Source organism: Grus americana, chromosome 10 (genome assembly GCF_028858705.1).
Source record: "Grus americana isolate bGruAme1 chromosome 10, bGruAme1.mat, whole genome shotgun sequence".
NCBI classification, from domain to species: domain Eukaryota; kingdom Metazoa; phylum Chordata; class Aves; order Gruiformes; family Gruidae; genus Grus; species Grus americana.
The window spans coordinates 5088370-5110529 of record NC_072861.1 but is presented as its reverse complement, the minus strand read 5'-3'; the positions used below and the strand labels follow the sequence as shown (position 1 = coordinate 5110529).

The following is a 22160-nucleotide window of genomic DNA, read 5'->3' as shown; positions in this document are numbered from 1 at the left end:
AAAAAACTACACTGAACTTCTGCAAATTTACGAACTTGTCCACATTTCTATCTATACTGACTACAAGTTTACCTGTACGATTGGCAGGTCTCGCAGACTGGGAATCAGGAGAAGTCAAACTTTGTCTCCTTCCAACTTCATCTGAAGGAGATGTTGGTAAAGAAGATATTGGAGGAGTCTGAGCACGTCGTGCTGGAAGTACAGTTGTAGTAGGGTAACTGGAGAACATTTGCCTTTAAAAAAGAACAATATACATTTATATTAAAAAGAGTTATACTGAAAAAGGTCTGACACAAGAAAAACATCAAACTAGAGTGCACTTGGCAAGTCACACTTTACAGCATTTGAGTTTAGTAAGGGAAAGGTGCAATACATACATTGGGGCAGGCAGAAAAACCCTGTCAGAACAGCTCATTCCTACCACCCTTGCCTGGAAAATTAAATTCTAAGTATGCACCATTTCCCCACTTTGTTCAGAACTCGTCCTGACTAATAGATCAGGTGAATGCTTTACTTTCACTGTCCTGGTAACAGGACATTGTTCTGGCTTTTGTCAAATTATATCTGCAAAATCTCTAAGAACAGAGGTCAGATACATCAACAGAATTAATAAACTTAGAACAGGACTTTATTCAATGTAAACCAGATTTCCTTCTACATCACAAATTGCCTCTGCAAATTAACTAGCTTTATCTTCCATTTCAGTGTTTTAGGGTAGGATGAAATGAAGTCTTAGCTTGCAGGATGTTACCTTCAAACTAAGATCTACTCTAGTTTGAGAATCAACAACTATTCGTTAAAAATACAGAATTTCAGAGATTTAAACTATACCAAAAAACCATGAGAACTGAAGGACAACATAAGGAAGGCATTTCCTCCTGTCCTGAAGAATTCAGATGTTACATATATATACAGTGTATATTAAAAGCTTAACAGCTTTTTATTTCTAGTAACACATATCCTGTAAGGCAAAGTAACAAATTAAACTCTGTCCCCTGCAGAGGCAGTTCTTGACAGTAAATACAATCACTAACATTTTCAAAGGCTTAGACAGCTAAAGACATACATTGCATATAAACCAACACACCTGGTTCCCTACACCTGCAAAATCACACATGCTGAAAATAAAGATATTTTACCTAAGAAGACTGAGAGGCATAACACCAGGTGATTCTGAAGCTGGAACTGTTTCAGTATCAGTTACTGGAGTAGTAGCAGTGGTAGTATCCTCCAGAGAACTGCTCATGAAAGATGTGGTGCTAGAAGCAGAAGGGCTGGTTGTAACTGGTGTTTGGGCTTGCTGAGACTGATCTCCTTCTTCTAATTGCTGATCTACTTCTGCAACAGAAAAAAGGATGTTACAGGAACATTAATACAATTGTGTAGAGCAAAATAGTAGCTGTGGCTGAACTTTCAAAAAAGCTATCATTATTTTTTAAAATTCTCCCCAAACAAAGGGGTGTGTAGAAACACCATACAAATACCTCTGCCAATAACTCATGGACTCAGGTAAAGATACCAGTCTGTCGATTCTTGCTGTTGTCATACTGATACAAGGTAAATAGCGAATGAGTCTTTCCAGATGATAACAGAAGCCATTTACTTGGTTAGATCTTATGATACTTAGATTTAGATTTACAATTGTAACAGCTAGGATTATTCTCTTAGGCAAAAGGGAAAGAAGTCTCAGATGTGGAAACAGACCCGATTAACTATAAAGCTACTTTTAACTCAGCTGTGTAAGTAACAGATTTTTGAAGGAGTTCTTTGGTTAGTTTGGAAGAAGTCCTTAAGACAGTAAAGAAACAGATAGTGCAGTAATTAGCTTTAATATTTTAGATATTTTTTCTTCATTTAAACTGATTTAAATGGTTTCCCTGAAAATGCAGACTGTAATACACATACTTTTAAGAAGAAAAGGAACAATACACATTTTCTCCTCAGCTTCTGTGCCAAATAGCTCAGAAAAAAACTCAGAAAACAAAACCCCCAAACCCCACAACTAATTTAGATTTTCATAGACAGAAACACAGGTTACTTACACCCTGAACATACACACGCTCAACATCATCTGTTAACATGACTGCATACAATCACATTTAACAACAGTGACCTTTGATATTTACATCACATGCAAATCCTTCTGACACGTATAAACAGAACTGCTAATTTTTAAAAAGTATTAAAGACAAAATAGAAACTCTTATATTTCTGACTGATATGCATTCCCTTTTAATATAAAATAAGGAATTGGGGAAAAGGCAAGAAAGTCAGTGTTACATCTACAAAACAGTAAAACATCTTTGTAAAATTTCTCTGTCCAATTAAGATTCCTCCAAAGTATAACCACTACAAAATTACAGTAGTATTTGTACTATCATTGTTACTATTAATTTTAATAGAAATTAAAAAATAATTTAGCACTATACTTCCATAATTTTGAAAATGTACCTTGCTTAAGTCTGCCACCAAACTGATCCTCCAGCAGCCCATGAACCACTAATTTGTAGATCATGGCTTGGGCTCGTTCCAAATCTGCCAGTCCTAGAGCTCTTTTAATCGGTGAACGCATGACTGCCCGTTTCACCATGTGTCGCATCAGGAACTGCAAGGCAGCACGCATTTCAACATCTTCATGAACAACTGGAGAACTAGCACAATCAGAGTTGTGACCATTTTCTGCCAGGACTTTTGGTATTAAAAGTAGTTCAGCATATTTACTACAACTAAGAAGAACACTAAGTGACTTCATAGCACCAAGATAAAGATAAGATAGCTGTACTGCTCTGATTTCTGACTGCACTATGTCATGATTTCTTGGAGTATGTTCATGATTCTTTTTTCTTCCTTCAGCAGGTTGGTGTTGGGATTCCATACCTAGTGTGGATGATTCTAAAGAAAAGGAAGCAATTTCATTTTCCGACTTAGAGCTTGTAGTGCCATGTCCTTTGTTATCATCAGCACTTTGTCCTAATCGTATATCTGATCCAACATCACCCTCCATTTTCTGGTCCATTTCTCCTTTATCTTCAGATTCATGTCTGTGTTTTTTCTCATGTCTCTTGGTGCTTTGCTTTCCGGTATCTTCATGAATACCAGTCAGATAGGTAAGGTCCAGCAACACAGTAGCTGTCAGCCCACGAAATCTTGCAACATCAAAAGGCAGTGGTTCGCAGGGTTCCAGATTATACAACGGAGTATCACTAGGCGACCAAAAAGTTGGGAAGCTTTAATAAAGATCAGAATGACACAGGAAAAAGCAAGTGAGGGAGAGACAGGAGGAAAGTACAGGAAATAATGCAGGCAAAGTAAGATGTAAAATATATTTAATAAAATAAACAAACCAATTCTAAAAATTAAATGTAAGCAGGGGAAAATGAGGTTATGATCAGAAAATGGGGAGATACGGCATCAGAGCAAAGGCAACAAAGCACACACAGGTTTTCAACAAGCAGCATTAAAACCCAGAAGCATCTTAGAAGCTATCAATACTGTGCTGACAGAGGTTTCTGCTATATTCCTCAGAAATATGTAACAGACTTCTACTAAGAAAAACTACCTTAAGCCAAATTTTATCATCAATACCTGAAATGAATTTGTGAATAGGTATAAAAGCTTAGAAAGAAAACACTCCTAAACTTTTTTTCACATTAAGGAAAAGCTTTGATTGACCTCACATTCCTGTTCAACTGTTCATCACAAGGAGCACACTACTAATAGCTTATGATAATTCTGTCTCTGGTTATGTCAAGACAGATTACCTAGAGAGGACAGGGACTTTGTGAAAACACAGGTCAGAAAAACCAAAAGACACACATAATAAATGTTTATCTGTCCATTTATACTCTGATAATTTTTTGTAATATTTAGGACTGTTGCACTTGACTAATTTTCCACTCTAAGCAGGACAAAAATTCACCAGCCTATCTTTCCATACATCTTGTATTTTCCATATATCCAGCAGATGGACTGGACTTTTAAATCTTCCTTTTATTATCCCAAAATGTTCTCCCATCTTACAATGCAAACTTCGACCCAAAAATGAAAGCAAGCTTTAGCCTGGTTTTAATTAAGAAGGTACATTCTGAACTTAATTCAATGCATTACCAAGAGCTTGCCTACGTTCAAGCACTGTACCACTTCACTCAAATAGTATTTCTAATTATTTTAAGGGCACACTTACTTTAAGCCTATACTGTCACATGGGCATACTTGAAAGCATTTCTATCTGGAACTAAATTTGACAATCAACTGCACTTCAGTATATTTAGTTAAAACGACAACCTTTGCGTAAAGACAAAATAGGCATAATGTTGCAACAGTTCTAAGAAGTGAACTGACCATGGTTGTTTCAGAATGTAATCTTAACTGGTGGCAAAAAAAAAAAAAAAAATTACTGCTCAATTTCTCCAGAAGATTATGGTTCAACTATAGCCAGAAGGAGTTTAAGAAATTTAGTGAATCAAATCTTTTCTACATAAAACCACAGGCAACTCCTGCAAGTGTGCCAGAGCGCTCAGAGAAGCCACTAACTTCATTTCAGAGTTTCCTTCCGAGTGCCTTCCCTTTGAAGGCACGTCTGCAAGAGAGGTGGAAAAAGGAGTATGTCCTTCCAGCCTCCTCCCCAACTCTCACCACTACCTGCAGAACAACTCCAAAGTGTTAACATCTAATACACGGGGATTCCTTTAGCTCTCTAAGGCAGGTCAGAGAATGAACAAACACTATTTCAAGGCAGCATTAATCTGAATACCATCATCCAACCCACCATTAAGAAAAGAGAGTCCTCCCATGTCCTGACCTTAACCACTCCTCAAACCCCACAGAGCAATTTCCAGTCCCCTAAAAAGGGAATGGCAATGCAGCAAAGACACCCGCTCTCAATTCTGATAAACTGAATCAGATCTCTCTTCAGAACCAGGTTTACCATTTACAACACAAGTGTGCACTAACCCCCAGTAAAAAAATCTCTGTTCTTTACAGACATAACCAAGAAGCTGTAGTAAATTAAGACAGCAATAATATTTAGGTAGCTAATACATACCAATTCTAAAACAAGCAATGCTCATTTCAAATCTAGGAAAACTGGCAAGTTGGTTGTATCCCAACTCTGAAACCTAGAGGCCAAATTGAAGGAGTCTAACAATGCTCATCAATTCAAAACTATCAAATTTATTTTTTATATACAAGGCATTTTATTACTACATAGCATAAAAATTTAGCTCATAATATTTGATTGAGAGCGCCGAATTTTGAAGTTGAAGCTTAAAATAATTGATCAGCATGACTCTAATGCAAAATGTATGTTACTTCTGAAGACTTCCAAGCACAAAACATCACTAGATTGTGAAAAGTACAGGAAATGAGCATACCTGATAGTAATCTCTGCTTCATCCCATTGAACCTTGGCAGATGTACTGCCTTCTTTCACTACTCCAAGCAAGGTGGCATGACGTCCAGTTTGCTTGTGTACACATCGACCTCCAACTCTAAGACCAGCATCAACTCCACCAATTACTGCTAGAACAGGCCACACTTCCACACAGAGCATCTTCAACTGCAGTTCAGAAAGGTCAGCCAGACCATGCCTACCATGTTTGCTTTTCTCTTCCTCTTTATTTTCTTTCTCCTCTCTCACCTCATTCTCTTCTCGACTTTGAATTGAGCGACTTTTCCTTAGCTTTTGGCCTGCTTCTTTAAGACATGTTTTGATTTTATTCAGTCTTTCCATCATTTTTTTATTGATGCAGTGTGTCCAACGGTCTGTGCGATGAAGGATACGAATGAGTTGGATAGTGGCTTCTGCCAGCACAGCAGCAACAGGACTACAGATAGGGTCACCAGGTAGCAAGTCTCTTGGTGTGCCACGCATCTGCATATCACAGATTTTCACCTAAGTGTTTAAAGAAAACAGTTTAAAAGTTATCTTCCAAGATACCTAAGAAACTCATTTTATAAATAAAGGAGTCTCCTGGTGAATAGAAAAAATTACCAGCATTGTCTTTTTTTACACAGGCTCCCTCGGAAATCCACCTTAACACCGATCAAAACCTGCATCCCTTCAAACTCAAGGATGCCGAAATTACAGTAGTTCATGGTTTCTCACGTAAGACTATCTGGAATTCCTAATACTACATTCTCCCTGGTTTCTGGGGAATGAAATTTTGTGCATAGAACATTAAGTCTGTAAATCAATTCCAAATAATAAAATACATTTTACATTTACAATAGATTACATAATATAAGAATTTATGAAAAGTCTAGCTAGTGTGCAAATAATGTAGTGATATGTATGTCATAAACCAAAATGAATAATCAGTGACATTCTCAGCACTTGTTAGCTACCACTCCCACTCCCCCCAAAAAACAACATCCATAACATTAACACAGAGGAGAACAGAAGAGAAAGTATGATAAACTTATGACCTATTGTTGAGGGTTAACCCCTGTAGGGCAGCTAAGCCCTACATAGCCACTCAACCACTTCCCCCAGCAGGATGAGGAAGAGAATCAGAAGGGCAAAAGTGAGAAAAGATAAATAAAGTTTCACAAATAAAAGAGGAAAAAACCCAACAACAAAATAAAACAACAACAAAAAAAGGTGATGCAAAATGCAATCACTCACTACCAGCTGATCGATGCCCAGACAGTCCCCGAGCAACGGAAACCCCTGGCAAACTTCCCTACAGTTTTACTGCTGTGCATGATGTTATATGGTATGGAATATCCCTTTGGTCATTTTAAGTGAGCTGACCAGATGCACTCCCTCCCAGCCTCTTGCCTACCCCCAGTGTACTTTGCTGGGAGGGACAGAGTGAGAAATCGAGAAAGCCTTGATGCTGTGTGAACACTGTTCAGCAATAGCTAAACCACTGCACATGATCAACACTGTTTTGGTCATAAATCCAAAACATAGCACCATATGGGCTGTTATGAAGAATACTGACTTTATCCTAGCCAAAACCAGTACACCTATCCAGATGAACATTTAAGTTACCTTTTCTCCTGGATTACTGCTATAGAACATAACACAAGGGTATAACTCTGCTGCATCCACATCTTCAAAAGCTAGTTTTGGCTCCTAGTTAAAAAACAAAACAAAAGACCCCAAACTTAGAACACCTTAACAAGCAAAAATATGAAATGTACAAAGTTATTCCTGTATTATAATCCTTGTAAGCACTGAAACTGCCATGTGTCTTAACTGTCACGCTTAGCTTTATATAAAATATCCATGCCAAATTACTGTTGCAAAAAACACCAAAAAAGAAATAAATTTAAATACCTCTCCATTTTTACCGAAGGAAATAGTTCTTGCTTCCATATCTAATACGCATGTGATGAAATCTCCTTGGGTAAAGCTGGACAGAGTCAAAGTTTGTTCTCCATTGTGATAGAGGTTACCACTATAAGCTCTATATAGCCACATATCTGAGGTAGTCCGATGGTTAAAATCATGTACTGGCCAGCGAGAAACTCCTACACACGTGCCTTCATTGCCTCGATTCTCCTTCACAATGTAGAACTAGCAGGCAAAACAAAACAAAAAAGAACATGGAAAAAGTCAAGAACATACATTTTAACACAATAAAGCAATGAAAATTTACCTTACACATAATTATGTGCACTTTTCACTGTTTTACGCAGAAGCTTTTAATAAATCAAAAATAATAAGCTAAAATCACACTCTACCTCTAAAATGCCATCTTGGTGTATCAGGTCAGTCATTAACAAGTCATTTAAACTTAACCTACTAGTAATTAAGAAAACTGTACATAAATCCACAAAGAAGTTGTTTGTTCTTTTCCAGACTCAAAACATATACACCCAGAAGTTGGTTTACAAGTGCTTCATATAGTATTACAGAAATAAATAAGCTTTACTCCTCATGTTCACAGTGAGTGATTTACACAGACTAAAGTAAAAAAAGAAGCATTACGCTCCAAGATGGTACTAACAAGGACTACAACTGTGTGTGGATCTATATCCCTAAAAAAAAAATCACTCTGGGTGATGTATTAAAAGCTGGTCTTGTCAGACAGGCTGATGTATCTTTTTGCACAAAACCAAAATGTTTTGTGTTTTTCTAAAGAAAAAATTAAAAATTTACATAGCTCAGCAGGTAACTTTTGCAAGACAACGGACATTTGTGCTGTCTATGGATCTTAGAGACAAGTACTATCACCTCTACAAATACCTAACACACATTCACAGTCCCCAATATGTGTACTGAAATATCCAAATGGTAGTGCTCAAAAGCAGCCACAAACTCTTCACTTTGGATGGAAAATCATAGATTCATTTAGGATGTAAAAGACCCTTAAGATATTTGAGTACAACCATAAACCTAACACTGCTAAAATGTCGTTTACTCAAAAACGTTGTCATAAGGGAAAAAACCCTATGTAGCCGTTGTTTATAAATCATAGTATATTTCCACAATAAAGGAAGAGAAGTTAAGAAATACACTATTATGCAACCTACCTTCCACTGGTAACACCCAGAAGTAACTCCAGTGGATGCTAAACCATATCCTTTACCTCCACTTCCATGAGTTAGAATCTGCCCATTCTCGACTATGCAGCACTGAGCTTTCTCAGGGTCAAAGGACACTTCCTGTATGGGAAGATTCTCATCTTCATCTTCAGACTCTCCTTGCTTCTGTCAGAAATAGGACACAATATCTGTGGTAAAGGTAGCTCAGCTGCATTCAGTCAAAAGAGAAACTAAAAGCATCATTACCTGTAGCTTCATTTCTTGTTCTTTCTCCTTTACTTGAATTGCATGTTTAGCCTGAGCTATTGGAGTCTCCCACATGCAGTCAGACAGAAGTGAGAATAATCGTTCAACAACCTGGTGTATTAGAGTATAATTCAGATCATTTTAAATCCAAGATGAAGACAACAAGTAGTAGTATATTGTTTTACTTTGCTTTGCAGGTATAAATGTCAAAACATTTAGTGCTCTTAGATAAGCAAATATCTACACTGAGGCTCACCCAATTTACACTCTGAACAAACTTATGAAACATTTAAAAGTTCAATGAGACTTTTTGAAGAAACAGATGTAAAAGCTTATAACAAAATATAAAGACCTGAGCCATTTGATCATCTTCAACGCCAGATTCACAAGCAGGTAATACAGCTTCTAGTACATGAAGTGCAAGAAGTCTAGTCCTCAAATTGCCAACCAAAGGAACTCCTACAGATGGAACAGTATGTTAATAATCTGTGACTCCTGCATCAGGCACGCACCTATGATGCCAGGTGCATGCCACCAGTGCACAATGTTCCAAAGTGTAACTTGTGCACATCTACTGAAGTTGGGTTTAGTTGTTCACTATGTAACACATGTTCTAACAGGACCTATTTTTAGGAACTGCACTACCAAAATGCCAAGTAACCACTGAGTACATTTTGAAAAGATCATACCTGAGCAACACTTCTGAGAAGCAATGTTAAGAAGTACTTCTGTCCACTTTGGAGATGCCATTTTTGACTGAATTGCTTTTGAAGACACAACTCTACGTAGGAAAACAAGAAAGTCTCCCAAGTGTAATTCTGCTGCATGTTGCTTTCGGAGGGCAGCTAGAAAGTTGAATGACAAGTTTTCATTTACAACCTTACTTTTACAGTTTCTGCAAATAATAATTTTTAAAGTCAAGGTCAAAGTAGAAAAAAACCCCCACAATAAAGCAGACATTCACAGTTGAGTTTTGGATGTTTCCATTTTTGAGAGTAGTGAGTTCAGAACAGAATACAGCCAGTTGATATTGCGAGGCTACACTATGTGGACTAGCATGCACTTGGAAAAACAGCTACTCAAATAACACACAGTGCAATATGGACCACATGTACTTTGGTATGCTAATATTTACAAACAATTGTACAGGAAATTACTGTATATATCTTATCAAAAGTGTGGCTATAGAACCACAATTCAGTATTTGCATTCTCTCTACATTTAATCTAAAATATAGCCAAGCGACTCAGAGATAGAAGTAACCATTTGAAGTCTATCATAGACTTGAATGGAAGATAACAGAAAATATTAGCAGTCTTTGTTACTGCCAACACACTGTTCTGTCAGCAAAAATACAATGATCAGTTATTACATGGTGACTGGCTGTTAACCTTGGCTGGCTGATAGGTGCCCACCAAGTTGCTCTCTCACTTCTGCTCCTCAGCAAGACGAGGAAAAAATAAGAGAAAAAGCTCCTGGGTCAAGATAAAGGCAGTGAGATCACTCACCAATTACCATCATGGGCAAAACACACTCAGCTTAGGGAAGACTGATTTATTGCTAATGAAAAATAGAGTAGGACAGTGAGAAACAAAGACAGAATTGAAATGCCTTCTCCCCCCGGCCCTCCTTCTCTGCAGGCTCGACTTCACTTCTAACTCTTGCACCCCGCCCCCGCCTCCGAGTGGAGCAGGGCAATAGGGAATCTGAAGGGGTTGTGATCACTTCATAACAATTTGTCTCTACTACTCCTGCTCCACAGTGGGTCCTTCCCATGGGCTGTAGTTATTCAAGAACTGTTCCACTGTGGATCCTTTTCCACAGGATACAGTCCTTCAGGAACAGACTGCTCCATCATGGGTTCCCCACAAGCCAGTGTCTGCCAGAATCATGCTCCTGCATGGGTTCTCCACAGACTGCAGTTTCCTTCAAGGCATATCCACTTGCTCCATCAGGGGTCCTCCATAGGCTGCAGATGGACCACCTGCTTCACCATGGTCTTCCTCACTGGCTGCAGGGGAATCCCTCCTCCACTGCCTGAAGCACCTTCTCCTTGTCCCCCTCTACCTTCACTGACCTGGTGTCTGCAAAGTTGTTTCTCTCACATTTTCCCCCACTCCTGTCTCACACAGCTGCTGTGCAGTGTTCTTACCCTTTCAAAAATACGTTATCACAGAGGCACCACCAGCGTTGCTGACTAGCTCAGCTTTGGGCAGCAGTGGGTCTGTTTTGGAGCTGGCTGAAACTGGTTCTGTCTGATGTGGGGGCAAACTGCGGCTTTCTTCCCAGAAGACACCCCTGAAACCTCCTCCCACTACCAAAACCTTGCCACGGAAATCCAATATACACGATTATTTATAAATGTCCCTGTAATATAAAATGTAACCATTGGTTTCTAACTATGTTTTTCTTCTATGGGGATTTTTGATGCAAAACACAGTACTTTCTCACACCCATGATTCATATTACAAGGCAATTTTAACAAGAAAATGTTTGTAGAAAGAGAAGACCTTATATCATAATTTCTAATTAATTAATTATCTTACAAATTCATCAGCCATTGCACTATTTATAAGCGAAGACAGTTATAAGCACAACCAAAAACATATGTACACCTAAAACCAAGCTACAATTAAGAATTTCTTCAAACACACAACTTCCACAAGAAGTTCAAAATGCTCATTAAGGGACTGCAAATTATGTTAGGATGCTAGTATTTCAGAAAATCTTTTGTTGCAGATTTTTTAATATGACAGAGTAAGGTCAACCTCTTCCCATCCTCTCAGACTGCAAAACTGCATAATACAAGGCAAATGCAACAATTTCCTGAATTAAGCTGTATTTATTTGCAGTTTGAAACTTAGATAATTAAATTCCTATGACCTCATTTATGAAAAGCACTACTACAAATAACTCATGTTTTGAGGAAAACAGTATTCTCCTCCTAATTCCAAACCAGATGAAGTAATTCTTATTCTCAACCTGCTCCTGCCTTTAAACTGATCTATGTATGAAGTCTATATACATCTGAATTGAGCACAAAATGATTTGATGACTTTCTTTAATATAATTCACAGAGTTAAGAATGACCTAACAATAATCAATACAGTAGACTGGGTGAAGCCCTCAGCATTCAATGGTTTCTTTTACTATGTTTTCTGGTATTTCAAAATTGTATAATTACCTCTGAAGTCTCTCTTCTCATTATCTCCATTTGATTCTGACTTTTTTGATTCTACTTCATCTTCCTCACCTTCCCCTTCTCCAAAGGAAGCCATAAGCATCACACCAGCTTGTGATAACAAGTTCTTCAGCTGGCTGCATAATAAATCCAGCAAAGACTGGACCACCTTTGGGCTCAGTTTGTCAGCATAGGTTCTATATACACACACAAAAAAAAGTAAATATAAGAGTATTTGAGAGCTGATCCAAGGAACAATAACATAAAGACACAACTATAAACTCAGTGCAAGTGACAACTGGGCCTAACGCAGCACTAATGCTAATTCATTCTATTGCAGCAGATTACTTTTCCTCATCCTCCACCATATGCTTGGCGGATTATTCTTATTTGAACCCTATTTTTAAGACACTTCAAAACTGTCCAATCTTTGGAATCAAAGGATACGTTTCCAGTACTTCCTAGGGAAAAAAGAACAAATTAGTCAATTAAACATAATCCCACTCTAACTCCCAAAGATAGGGTGTTGGTTTTGTGGTTAATTTTTCTTTTTTTGGTGTGGGGTTATTGGGTTGTGGGGTTTTTTTACGTAAGGGATTTAGCAGGTAAATGCGATGTGTTGTATGAACACTGAAATGAAGATGCATATACTGAATATTAAATAATACTCTTACTGTAAATAGAAAATACTTTCTCCACTGCTTTTTTCTTTACCAAGTTAAACTAAATATTTAAGTGTTGATAGGATTTTGGATGCTGTTCCCTGGTCTAGCAGAAGCCAGTACTCCTCAAGAAATTACTTTGTATTCCGGAAAAAAAAGCGCAATGGACTGCTCTGAAGAACTCCTACCACGTTATTGGTATCGCTTTTACACAAACAACTTTTACACAACAACAGAAAGCCTCATCATATCAACTGAACAGATCTAGATGCAAAGCCAAACTAGAAAAATGGTGAATACTAGAATGCACTGTTTACAGACTATAAAGTTCTAACTATTCTGGTCCAAAGTCCTCACAATTTAAAAATATTTATCAGTCTTATGTGCATCTTTCTTATGAATAATGTGACTACTCTTTTTTTCCCCTTTCACTTATATGCTTCTAAACATTTATTGTCCTAAAGAGGCTTCACACAAAAGAAAAGTTATTTTTAAAGGATGCTGAAAAGCTTAATGATCAAGTTTTCTGAAAGCAAGGGAGCATTGCGTCCTTACCCTGTGGTGATAGCGAGGATCTGAAGTAGTCTTGTACTGGCTACTTTCAAAGCTGTGCTGAGCTGAGAAATACCAGTTTTGGGCAGCAACTGCAGCGGTTGTCCTAACATGGTGTCCGTGCCACACAACTGTGATAGCACATTTAGCAGACCAGTGGAAATGGCCAAGGAGACATCAACAGGCTGATAGTGTACACTTAGAGCAAAGACTGTTACCAACAGAAGACGCTGTTGTGCTTCTAAGATTAAAATAAAGTTGTTTTTAATTAATAAGCTGTTTAGAGTAAGAATACTAAGACAGAAGAACAGCAGATTATTTTTTAAATAAAATTTAATCAAACACTTTGAGGTAGTCTTTCTCATGTATCATTGTAGCTCCCTTTAACTCAATGCAACCTCTATGTAAAGGTTGTCCAAGGAAGAGTATCATGTAGATCTAGTTTGTGATGTAGATGTTCTGAGGCTAAATCTCAAACCAGAATCTTCTCTCCAGGGTAAGGATAACTGGGTAAAATACTTAATTTTGTACTTGTACTTCAAGTTGCTTCTCAAGAAATTTCTTTCAATTTGATTTCATTTGTAAGTGAAACAACAAAACAATTCAAGTAAGAGTGCTCATTAGGCTCTACCAACAAAGTAAATTATAGAACACCCTTCTGTACTGAAGCTCTCAGTCAGGGTGGGTACAAAGGCACAAAGAGCTCCAGATATCCCATAAGGATAGAAGCACACAGCAACACCTGGGTATAGAAGGCCAGGAGAATGGGATTCCAAAACAGGCAAGATGCCCTGTTCTTTGGGTTTGGGTTTAAAGACAGTTCACTTAAACGAAAGAAAAAAGATTGGAAACTCTTCATCTCTTCAGAAAACTGCTTATCCCTGAAAAAACTAAAAATCCCTTTGAAGCGCCAAAGACATGGGTGACTGGAATATTGTGGTATGTGGAACAGAAAGGCTGACAATACTTACATGTCTTAAAATAAAAAGGGCTAACAGTTCAAGGGAATTAAGACAGAAACAGGTTAAAAAGCTTCTCTCTCAGGAAATGAAGTCACACAGATACGTCAGTGAATTCTGGTGACTAATACCAAAGTCTGCTTTGTTAAACATCTAAGCTGTTGTACTGTATATGAGAGGAGATATTTTGCAAATCTAGTTTTCACTTACCTATGTGATGTTTATTAGCTTGCAGAGCTCTTTCTAACGTAGCAGATAATTGCTGGTAAATTTTGTGCACAGCCACTTGTATTTCAATTTGAATACTTCTCTTAGCTGCTCTGATACCATCCTGGGTCAAACAAATAAATATTATAAGGACTAATACGTTTTTTATCACCCAGTTATTGAAACAGCAGAAACTATGAAAGTACATACCTGGTAGTGATGCAATCTTACACTCTCTCCTTTGGCGCCCGCGTGTCCTACAGTGCCCAAACCAAAGCAGCCAGCAAGAAATTGTAGTCTAACAGAAGTAAGCAATGAAGAAGACTGAAATCCTGGTACTTGACGACTTCCCATTAATGGCACACTGCCTTTTTCCTCCATCCCTGATAGAAGCACTAAAATCTGATGAAGTGCTTCCAGACGAAGCTAAAAATAAAGGCAGGCAAAACCCAGTATTAAGTAGTAAGTATCCTTAGAAATTAGAATTAGATCATCATCAACCACAAGTGAGAACGAATGAGGCAGCTGTTTTCTCAACACCTTTTTTTTTTTCTTTTAAAAAGGGAATTCTTTAAGTTTTGTTTTAGATTTTATTCACATAAGGTTCCCAGTTCCAGTTAAGATATTTTACAAGAAAAGAGAAGAAAAATGTCCTTAATAGACAGAATTTGGACAATGTTTTAAAAAAAAAATTCCATAACATGAGCATAATGTATGAAGAATAAGAAGGGGGGTTAAACTGATAATTACCTCAGCCCTCAACTGCTGCTGCTCCATTGCAATTATTGACGCTTGTGGACTGGTGGACATACTTTCCTCTGGTTCCTTAAATCCTGGCGAGTTTCCCACATCTCCACTTACAAAGCTGACAACATTTTCAATCAGAGTATGAACTCCAAGGGATCTTGAGAGATCAAAATCGGACTCAACAAATGAGTAGGAAGAAGTGAGTAACCAATCTCTGCTGTGTTTTAGTCGAGCCCATGAGTCACTTGAAGGTTCCACTTGACTGTGTATTGCTCCTAAAAGCGTACATAATGAAGTCTCATAAATTCCAGTTCACCAGGTAACACATTTTGACAGTAGGTAAAGACTGAACTGCTGCTATTCATACAGGTGGGAAATGGATATTCATGTTAATTAAACCATGCATTAAGCAACTTAGAGCAAAACACTTGATTTAAATTTACAGCAATTTCCCTAAAGGAAAGGCTGTATTTCTTTTAATTATGTTAAGCAGTATTGCAACACGCTGCCAAGTGAAAAAAACAAAAAGATAGAAGCCACTCAAACTGCTCAGCTTTAAGCTAGAACACTGAATAAAAATGCTTTGCAGCTAAATGACAAAATAGTAAGGAAAAGATCTGCTACAACAGAAACTGTGCACTTGGTATATTTATTTTAAGGTCTAACCATAAGCATGTTTTTTGGTTTTAATCAAGTCACTATATATTTTATAGTTTTGCAAAACCACAATGTTATTTTGGATGAGATATTTACAGAATTCATGATTGCAGAAGGGAACAGAAAATTTTTTATTTTAGAGTAACAGAGAGCATTTACTTTGTTATGATTCAAGATAGAGAGACGTGCATATTAAATACTATCTACAGCATGTATTAGATCTATATCTTCATCATCTGGCAATTTCATAAGTCTATTTTCAAGTATTTCCTATTACAGCAGCATGTCACTATGCTACCTGAACCTTTACTGTCAGTAATAAATGTAGTTCCCCAAAGGAGCATCAGTCATCAATCTGCAGCACTGAACTTATATTTGATCTCATTTCCAAAAGAATTTTGCTAGAACTCTATCCCTGGCACAAATGAGTGCAATGTCACTGAAGTCATACCTTCATCAGCAGTTAACTGATATGCATCAGTTAAATATACCTATTAACAGAGAAGTTGGTATTTTACTGTTTTTGTAAATGCTGTTAGCCAACTTGGAGCTATGCAAGGTTTTACAAGAAGGGCAGACCCTGCGCAAAAGAACTTTCCATCTGTATAGATAGGTAATGTCTGGAGACCTACGTGCAAGCCTAATGTATATTTAAACTCACTTTGAAATTCTAGTTTGAATTATCTTAAATAATCTACATAGTATTTTTAAATATTAACGACTTGTGAACAATGAACTACAGATATAATTTGGAGAACCACAACCCATTCACAGTACTCATACAAATCTACATTAACACTTTTGTTTTTAAAATCTGTCCGCAGGGTATCGGCCTCAAGCATTATTAAACACAGCCACTTTCAGGAAAAAGTCACACAAATTCATCTGTTGAATGCTTTCTTTCATCAGCAAGGCTGAGTTCCAATGGTAACAGCTGGACACTTGTTTCAGGGCCTCCTTTAAAGACCGCCCACCCTGCAGCAGCTCTGTAAGCAGCTGCTCATAGGAACAACGAAAGACAGACACATCAGTTTTTGAACTTAGGACAACTCTCCTAGCAACCATTCTACACCATTCTTTTCCTGAGATAAAGGCAAAATGCTATTATTCTGTCAACCAACCTGTCACTGCAGGTCACAATTTGCACCTTCACGCAACTTACCAATGCAAAACACTCTGAAATTTTGCTTTTCCTTTGCAAACTAGGTCATTAATCTCCACTTAGATGACAAAAAATGTAATTGTCAGGGCTATGAACACCTGTTCACATTGCATGTCCTTTTCTGTAAATAGTGTTCATGTGTATTTGCATGGTATTCCTTACACTTGCTACTAAACAGACTGCAATGGCTTCAGAAAGAACCATCACGGTACTTAGGTCTTACTAGGTATTTAACAAAAATATACATACACAAATTTATTTTGGATAATGCAAAGATTAAGGTTAAACACTACTTTTCAAAGTGTAATCTAATTTCCTTATTTCTGCTGGTTTATGTAACACAGCAATATTACCTAGTTTACAGAGAACAATCTATTTTGTGACATTTACTATGAAAGAATTTAAAGAAACAGTTACTCAATTTTACAATATATACCCAGAGACAATATTTAAAACAAAATAAAGACAGATACCACCTTATCCTAATTTTAATATTAATTCTTTTAATACTTGTTTTAAACCTCTCTAATTAAAAACTAAGTTATATTCTGAAGTGACAGGTGAGAAACATAAGATAAATAGGACACAGAATAAAAGGGTGCTAAAATACTCAGCTTCATGTAAGAAGGAGTTTCCTAGCATATGCATGGTGAACAGAGTCCAAGGGAGAGGATAAATGAAGCCTCAAATTTCCTACAGCAAGTATAGTTAAATCATTATCAAGTCCACAAAATGTTGCCTACATAGTAACAACTATCTCAAAAGCCTCCTTAAACCCTAGTCTTTCAACAGCAGGAGAGCTGACAGCATCCCACAGTGACATTAGCTTCCTATCCTCTAACTGTCCTACACTACGTCTCTGTGAAGCACAGCACAGAACCAAAGGATTTGTAAAGAAACAAAAAGCAATTCCAATGTCTTAAATCATAAGCTTTAGGAGACCTTTCAAGGATTAACAGAACATCTGAAGAAAACTTAGTAAGAAATCTTGTAAGAAAAAAACCCGACCATATATTAATAAAAACCTAAACTATTGAATATTTGAAAAACAATGAGGTCTTAGCTAATAATTTTAGTATTAAATGCAAGAATGTTTAAATGTGAGAACAATTTAAAACTGTTTCAAATTAGGAGAAAAGTCCAACATTTATGAGATACCAATTAAACATAAAACAAGAGAAGTTACAACAAAAATTGAGTTTAAAAACAAAGATGTCAGAAGTCCAAGTAGTATACTTCAGAATTAAAAACATTTAAACTAGGGCACACAAATCTAAAACAAAGTAGTTTTTTTCCTTCAAGATGTTAAATATCAATAGAAGATTCAAAAGTATGATTGTATATTAGAGCTTAGCATGATTCTGTGTAATATTAGTTACACAGAATTGATTGCAGCTTAGCACTTCCATAAGCCTCTACAATCACATGAACAGAGTTGCACATAAGAATAAACTTTAAGCTTACAGTAAAAACCAAAAAGTTTACTTGTCTTTATAAGCCAGCTTGTAAGAATGAGTTTTCTAAATGAATGTGGCACAGCTGCAATACACACTTCATAAAACAAAATATGTAGGGAAGCTATAGAGACAAAAAATAAACATGCCATCAGTTACTTGCTTGAAGCTCTTCTTTTTTCTGGGGCTCAACTGGCCAAAAACGAGTAAATACACTAAACCACACAAGAATCAGAAGACAAAAGCAGACATTTGAAACAAAAGGTAACATATTCATAAAATCTCTTCCTCATATTACTTTGACTTAGACTTAAATGATGAGTCTCATCTCAATCAATACAACAATATATCAAGCAGCAAAGTTTTGGGGAAAAAATATTTACTCTTGTTTTGAATTAGTATAGCCTAGGTAACAGACTTTCCAAATTCTCCACCTTCTTTTCAGGGGGGAAAACTCCTTTAACACAGTTACATGCATACAGTGATACATGTTTACAACCCTTACTCAAACACAATCTTTCAATCAAAAGTTTACTAATTAAAAAATAACTAAAAAATAGCAAGGAACAAGATACTCAAAGGATCCTCAGACTGAAGTAGGAATACCGCAGTTGTATTTCTGAACAGATGCAATAAATGAAGGAAGAAGGCAATTAGATTAAAGATTGGACTGAGTGGCTAAGACATTGAGTAAAAAGAGAACACATTCCATTCATACTCATCTGCAAGACCATAGACACAACTTACAGTATTAGTAGTTTTTCTGCAGCTAGTTTTCTATATTGCAATTTATGAATAGGAACTGCTTCCAGACCATAAAAATCAGACTATAACCAATAGAGAGATTCAACTATTAAGGACATGTGATCTGAATTTTTAATAACAAGTTGCTGCATTCAATAAACAGAAGTTCTAAAATAAGCCACTCCACTCCAGGGGGAATTACTCTCTTGCCTGTTACAAAAGAACAACTCACTGATACCCTATACACACTACATTAATTTGACAACTTTGCAAGGATCAAATACTCTGCATAGAGTACAGCTGAGGATAAATTAACCTCAGCTGGAAACATCCTGTGTGGCCATGGTTCTGTAACAAGTAGTGTGGATAAATTCTCATAAACTTGTAAAAGAAAAGATGGGAGGAACTTCATGTCCATATAGTAAGGATTTTATTTTTTTTAAGTGAAAATTCCCTCTTAAGTCTCAAAAATAGCACAGCCTACAGGAAAAAAAACAGTGGTGATGGAAGGAAATTTCTTCAGGAAAAAACCCATGCTTTCCAATTAGCTCTGCTTGTCAGCTTCCTTCACACAGTTTACAGAGACACACTTAAAAGAACAAATACTTTCAAGGAACTGCTGCAAACTGCAGTAAGGTATTACTCTAAAAAACACATGTAAAAGGAAACATGATTGAATTTGTTGAATAATAAACTTCAACTGAAAGAAATGAGAAGTGGTTCCTACGGTGCTTCTTTAAGATTCCACTTGTTTTTTTCCCACCTAACACTGTCAAATCTACATTCAATCCAATAAAAATTTGAAAACTTCAGCTGTAAGTCCCTTAAAGCAACAATGTTTGCTGTTGCTTTGTAGAAATAAAGACAAGAAAAACCAGGAGGCTTTCCTTTATGTTAACTGCAATTTGAGAAGTGTTTCCCATGTATACTTCTGTTGTAATGCACAACTATCCTCTGCACTCAAAATAGAGATCTTCTCTAGCATCTATATGGCATACATGTTTCCTTCCTCTCCCTCTCCTCATTCGGAGGGGCATAAAGCCTTCCACGTCTTCCGCTCAAAAGGAGATCTTATGTGGGAGTCATAGGAGCACAAGCTACGAATGTGCGTATGGAAAGAACATCTTAAAAAAAATCCCTAACAAATAAAAATATCCTGCCTGTTTCTCAGTAACATGTCTAATGGTTGCTTCAAGGCAATCTGACTTTGGTAGCACTTAAAAATCCAGCTGGAGAACATCTTCAGGAACAATGCTGTAGGCTTCTGTAGGTCATCTCTTCTACGGTGGCTTACTTCCCATGAACAGGAAACTAGTTTTTTTTCCTAGTCCTTCAATTCTTAACAAACGTAGCGAATTCAGATGCTCTTACGTTACCGAATAGTATTAAGGCTTCTGTAATTAAAGCATATCATAACCCAACCTAATTCTTGTTATCCTCTTCCCAAGATTTTTTGCAGACACAATAGACGTAAGTTGTGATTCTAGCAGAGACTCTGTATCATCCAGAGTAAAGCAGGACTTTTTGGTCTTTGTGTACACAAACATCCTTTGCTCCCTCCACTACCTTAAAGTGAATAAACTCATTGAGATTCCCCAGAATGAAGCAGCAACAAAAACAGCACAAAAGCTAAAAATCTGATTTATGTTGGAGTAATGGAAGAAGCAGTTGCTTGGTTCTGTAGGTGTGCTTGTGTTGAGGCAAAAATTGAAGCGGTATTTTCTGGATACGAGTTCTCCATGTTCACAGCACATTTTATGGTAAAAGTTCATTGTTAGCACAAGAATAGAGTGTTCCACTTGATACTGAACTTCTCTGCCAATTTTTTCTTCCTGAAGTCACGTGAGTGAAAACAAAATGAAAGTTCCTAATTCACCTGACCTCACAGAAATCCTCACTTGCTTCAAGAGAGTATCGCAAATCTAGAAACTAAACCAAACAGTTACAACCTAGGAAATACTATAACCAAGCCACAAAGCAATGGAACAAACAGTAGGTGATACTTATTTTAAATGTTATTTATAAATACTCAGTTTTAACATCCCGATTGCTATTATGTACTGTATTTAACTGCAAACACATTTTAACTTAAGAAATACTAACATATTTATCAGGTCAATATTCACTACGTAAAAAAATAAAACTTACCCCTCTTTCTGTGTGATGATGCCAAATCCAAATCGACATTTCGTCTTCCACTCTAGATTAAGAGATTAATAAAAGCCTCATTTCTTTATATGAATGTATGTGGTGCATAATATTTGAGTATTTAAAATGCATCTCTCACCCATAAAAGTGAGAAAGTTAACAGAGCTATAATAATTTCAATTCATTTTTAGCACCATTACTTTCTCTTAACAATGGTGGTTATTAGAAGAGATTTCTATACCGAAACACAGTACTAAACAAATGTTTAGGATGTACTTCCCACCTAAATATTGTATCGACAATCTCAAAATACATAATGCTAGTTTACTTACCAGTGAATAACCTTCCTCATCTGATTCTGGCTGAGATAAATCAGATTCACTTCTTGACTTAATCAGTCTGTAATTTGAGTTTGCATGGATTGAGCGACTTTCTGCAGTAAGACTTTCACTCCTGCTTCAGGTGCACACGCATTTGTGCATGCATGCACACACACAGAGAAAGAAAATATTGACATTAATTAGGCAAAAGTAAGAGCTGATAGTCAAATTTAGTGGGTACCACAGTTTCATTTAGGAGCAGACTATCACAGAACAGCACAAGACCACACCAAAGAGGAAAAAAGTGGTCTGATGGCTTCAATTATTATGCTTATAAAGGGTATTAGTAAACTTTGTTACTTCTTAACACCCTTATTGGTCAACTGAACAAAAGGCAACCTGAAATGACTGATCATTCAAGTGCCTTGGTAAGTATTACATACAGTATACAGAAATACTTCTGAGCTGAGAGGACAAGAAAACAGAGACAGAGTAAGTGGGTGAAAAAGCACTGAACTTATTAAAAACCCACCCATAAAATGCATCCTAAAGTTGATATGCTGGAGATGAAAGCCACTTTGACAACGACAGAGGCAGCCACCTATGCTTTGGGGACTAGATTTCC

At 36.9% G+C, this 22160-nt stretch overlaps 1 protein-coding gene across 15 annotated transcripts in view; it reads right to left on the bottom strand.

Annotated features, from left to right (window-relative positions):
- Positions 1-22160, bottom strand: part of HERC1 (HECT and RLD domain containing E3 ubiquitin protein ligase family member 1) — a 125341-nt gene that overhangs the window by 34595 nt on the left and 68586 nt on the right. For 12 of the 15 annotated variants that reach the window (XR_008578610.1, XR_008578609.1, XR_008578611.1 and 9 more), the window contains exons 24-40: positions 21548-21668; positions 21216-21267; positions 15054-15325; positions 14514-14729; positions 14307-14427; positions 13141-13378; positions 11927-12120; positions 9432-9587; positions 9095-9201; positions 8743-8853; positions 8485-8661; positions 7286-7525; positions 6998-7081; positions 5373-5893; positions 2452-3227; positions 1140-1338; positions 73-233 (exon numbers count right to left, since the gene is read on the bottom strand). Coding sequence is in view for 12 of the 15 variants with exons in the window: in XM_054836672.1 (XP_054692647.1) it covers positions 73-233; positions 1140-1338; positions 2452-3227; positions 5373-5893; positions 6998-7081; positions 7286-7525; positions 8485-8661; positions 8743-8853; positions 9095-9201; positions 9432-9587; positions 11927-12120; positions 13141-13378; positions 14307-14427; positions 14514-14729; positions 15054-15325; positions 21216-21267; positions 21548-21668 (3746 nt within the window). In the remaining 3 variants the exon portion in view is untranslated. The remainder of the gene's footprint in view (positions 1-72; positions 234-1139; positions 1339-2451; positions 3228-5372; positions 5894-6997; positions 7082-7285; positions 7526-8484; positions 8662-8742; positions 8854-9094; positions 9202-9431; positions 9588-11926; positions 12121-13140; positions 13379-14306; positions 14428-14513; positions 14730-15053; positions 15326-21215; positions 21268-21547; positions 21669-22160) is intronic. The other 3 variants (XM_054836678.1, XM_054836673.1, XM_054836679.1) reach the window with 3 other exon arrangements.